At 42.4% G+C, this 4,049-nt stretch overlaps 1 protein-coding gene across 2 annotated transcripts in view; it reads left to right on the forward strand.

Moving 5' to 3' along the window:
• rd3 (retinal degeneration 3, GUCY2D regulator) overlaps positions 1-3,536 on the forward strand; it is a 9,475-nt gene extending 5,939 nt beyond the window's left edge. For both annotated transcript variants that reach the window (XM_057823675.1, XM_057823676.1), the window contains exon 3: positions 2,629-3,536. In XM_057823675.1, coding sequence (XP_057679658.1) covers positions 2,629-2,980 — 352 coding nt within the window. In that variant the 3' untranslated portion in view covers positions 2,981-3,536. The remainder of the gene's footprint in view (positions 1-2,628) is intronic.
• The last annotated feature ends 513 nt before the right edge of the window (positions 3,537-4,049 follow it).

Genomic DNA, 4,049 nt, shown 5'->3' on the forward strand with positions numbered 1-4,049 from the left:
CTTGATACGTCATCAATGATTGAGAGCGTCTCGGTGCTTTTTTGATAACGTGTTTACCATCAAGGCTTCCAACACAGTTTGGGAAGTTACATAGCCGCCAGAAATCTGCTATGGCTTCCCACTGGCTGGTTGTAGGACACGGCAAAGAAATTGGACAAAACGCTGGACAACGCAGCTTGCTGGCTTCGACCCGATGCTAGATTTCGTAAACTGCCAGTCTTAGTGAGGCATCAACAGTCAGACAGACCACCTGCGCAACCGTCTTCTGCGTCGCCTGTGCCTCCACATTTGTATGAACAATATTTGTTGTTCAATGTTGATGAGCTGAAGATCCTCATTCATGCATTCAATCTCCGTTGCCAAGATGCTAGTCACTTGATCTGTTCGAAAAATAATTTTGACTCATTATGAAATACATTATAGGATTCTTGTTTATGTCATTCATTTTTGTTGTATTGCTTTACAACTTTTTTAGACAATACTTTACCAGCTAGGTGTTTATTTCAAATACATATATCGGAAAGTCAGTTACATGCAATTAGATTCTTCAGCTACTAGGGGTTGCACAGATGTGCTCAGTCACCCACTTTTTATCAGTCTTGTGCTCATTAGGATGATGGCCGAGTTGAAATCTAGTCTATGGTACAGTGGGGCAAATAAGTATTTCGTCAATCACCAATTGTGTAAGTTCTCCTACTTGAAAAGATTAGAGAGGCCTGTGATTGTAAACATGGGTAAACCTCAACCATGAGAGACAGAGTGAGGAAAAAAAAAACAGAAAATCACATTGTTTGATTTTTAAAGAATCCATTTCCAAATTAGAGTGGAAAATAAGTATTTGGTCACCTACAAACAAGCAAGATTTCTGGCTGTCAAGAGGTCTAACTTCTTCTAACGGGGTCTAACGAGGCTCCACTCATTACCTGTATTAATGGCACCTGTTTTAACTCATTATTAGTATAAAAGACACCTGTCCACAACCTCCGTCAGTCACACTCCAAACTCCGCTATGGCCAAGACCAAAGAGCTGTCGAAGAACACCAGAGACAAAATTGTAGACCTGCACTAGGCTGGGAACACTGAATATGCAATAGGTAAAACGCTTGGTATAAAGAAATCAACTGTGGGAGCAATTACTAGAAAATGGAAGACTTAAATGACCACTGATAATCTCCCTCGATCTGGGGCTCCATGCAAGATCTCACCCCGTGGCGTCAAAATGATAACAAGAACAGTGAGCAAAAATCCCAGAACTACACAGGGTGACCTAGTGAATGACCTACAGAGAGCTGGGACCACAGTAACAAAGGCTACTATCAGTAACACAATGCGCCACCAGGCACTTAAATCCTGCACTGCCAGACGTGTCCCCTGCTGAAGCCAGTACACGTCCAGGCCCGTCCGCGGTTTGCTAGAGAGCATTTGGATATTCCAGAAGAGGACTGATAGAATGTGTTATGGTCAGATGAAAACAAAATAGAACTTTTTGATAGAAACACAGGTTTTCGTGTTTGGAGGAGAAAGAATACTGAATTGCATCTGAAGAACACCATACCCACCTTGAAGCATGGGGGTGGAAACATCATGCTTTGGGGCTGCTTTTCTGCAAAGTGACCAGGACGACTGATCCGTGTAAAGGAAAGAACGAATGGGGCCATGTATCGAGAGATTTTGAGTGAAAATCTCCTTCCATCAGCAAGGGCATTGAAGATGAGACATGGCTGGGTCTTTCAGTATGACGATGATCCCAAACACACAGCCAGGGCAACAAAGGAGTGGCTTCGTAAGAAGCATTTCAAGGTCCTGGAGTGGCCTCGCCAGTCTCCAGATCTCAACCCCATAGAAAATCTGTGGAGGGAGTTGAAAGTCCGTGTTGCCCAACGACAGCCACAAAACATCACTGCTCTAGAGGAGATCAGCATGGACAAATGGGCCAAAATACCAACTACAGTGTGTGAAAATCTTGTGAAGAGTCACAGAAAACGTTTGGTCTCCGTTATTGCCAACAAAGGGTACGTAACAAAGTATTGAGATGAACTTTTGGTATTGACCAAATACTTATTTTCCACCATGATTTGCAAATAAATTCTTTAATAATCAAACAATGTGATTTTCTGGATTTTTTCCCCCACATTGTCTCTCATGGTTGAGGTTTACCCATGTTGACAATTACAGGCCTCTCTAATATTTTCAAGTGGGAGAATTTGCACCATTAGTGGTTGACTAAATACTTATTTGCCCTGTACTGTTGCCACTGTACATCCTGGACCGGCCACCAGTTGGTCGCAGGCCACATAGACAGCAATGTAGCCTAGCATCAGTCTTCATTTAACCTGATATGCATGTGTTTGCAAAGTGGGAGTAAATAATAGTGCCCAGAGAAACCCCGGACTGCAAAAGGAGAACATGGATAATCCATCCAAGTAGGTCAGAAGACTTGCTAAATTTGGAACAGCAAAATGAATGTATAATCTCATGAGATTCTGTTTTTGGAAAACCTGATCTTGTTTAGGATGGTGTCTCGGGTGTCTTTTTAGCACCATAGAGAGCAATTTGCAAAAAATAAAGGTTTATTTTGTACAACAAAGGGGGGAAAATCTTCTCGTGTAATACTTTGGTCGTGCACAGGTTCCGTGACGCAATCCGAGCCAGCGAGCCAGAAGTTCATGAGGTATCGGGCCTCTTCCGGTCCATCCTCGTGGAGACTGTGGAGCAACTGAAGGAAGAGGAAGAGACCCAGCGGCTCGCCCGCCAGTGGAGCAACAAACGTGCCAAGAGCATGTCCCTGGTGAACTTCAGATCCCGCATTAAGATCAATCCTTTCGGGAGCTCGGTTGGTCTGGTGTCAACTGATGGCGCGCGCCTGAGCGACCTGAAGACGGTGTCGGAAGATGTGGAAAGAGGGACAGACAGAGAGGAGAGGGTGTGGAGCATGCCAGACTTCAGATACAAAGGAACTAGTAGTGGGAAACTTGTGTGATGATATTATCAGACTGGGAGTTGCTAAGCTAAAATATACAAGACTTGATATTCATGTGACTTGACTTTACCTAGTATTAAATGACACAAATTTGGTGTGCTTACTTAGGAAAAAGTTGATTTTGAATATTTGGAACCAAAAAACTAACTCAAATTTTAATTAGCAAGATTGTTTTACGTATATGACTCGCTTGAAATTTAGTGGGCAGTTGACTTGCCTGATTTTTGCTACAGAAACATGAGACTTGCTTGAAACTTCATCATTAGGACAAGTTTTACTCCAATTTTGTATTAAGTGTTATCAGTAACTACCATAATTTTTGGTCTATAAGCCGCCACCCACAAAATTTGACAGGAAAACAGCATTTGTTCATAGATAAGCCGCACTGGACTATAAACTGCAGCTGTCCTGACTGTATTATAAGGGTGTGCCATCTTAGGCACCCCACGATTCGATTCGATTACGATTCAGGGTGCTACGATTCGATTTTTGAACGGTTATCGCGATTATCATGTTTATTCATGTATCATACTGATTAATAAAGTAGCCAAACAAATTTATGTCCATTGTTTATTTAAAATATCCTTATGATTCAACAGGAACGATGGAAACATGCCCATACAACAAAAAGCTGCCCTTAAAGCAGATATGTGAAGTAAGGTTGGCCAACCATGTTTTTGAATATCAATGGCTAGACAATTATAAGCATATTTTCGTTATTTTTTTTAACGCAACCCTTCCAGATTCTTCGTTTAACCCATAGCAACGCCCTTGACAACAAAAATGCTTTTCTTCGGCAATCTTCGGAAATCTTCGGAAATTACGTCACACTGAGAAGTGTGAGGGAAGTCCGCCATAGAACAGTATTGTTTGTTGCATTGCTTCTCTGTAAGATGCCACGGCGGTGTGTGGCGATGTTTTGTTCTCACTCAAACGAAAAGTTGTATGAGTGGCCAAAGGACAGCAAGGCTCGTAAATGGACATCTTTCGTTCGCACGAAGCGAATGAATTTCACGCCATCATCGAGTAGTGTTCTCTGCTACAAACACTTCGAAGATGCCTGCTTCCT

The sequence above is a fragment of the Corythoichthys intestinalis genome, chromosome 19 (genome assembly GCF_030265065.1).
Source record: "Corythoichthys intestinalis isolate RoL2023-P3 chromosome 19, ASM3026506v1, whole genome shotgun sequence".
Lineage (NCBI taxonomy): Eukaryota > Metazoa > Chordata > Actinopteri > Syngnathiformes > Syngnathidae > Corythoichthys > Corythoichthys intestinalis.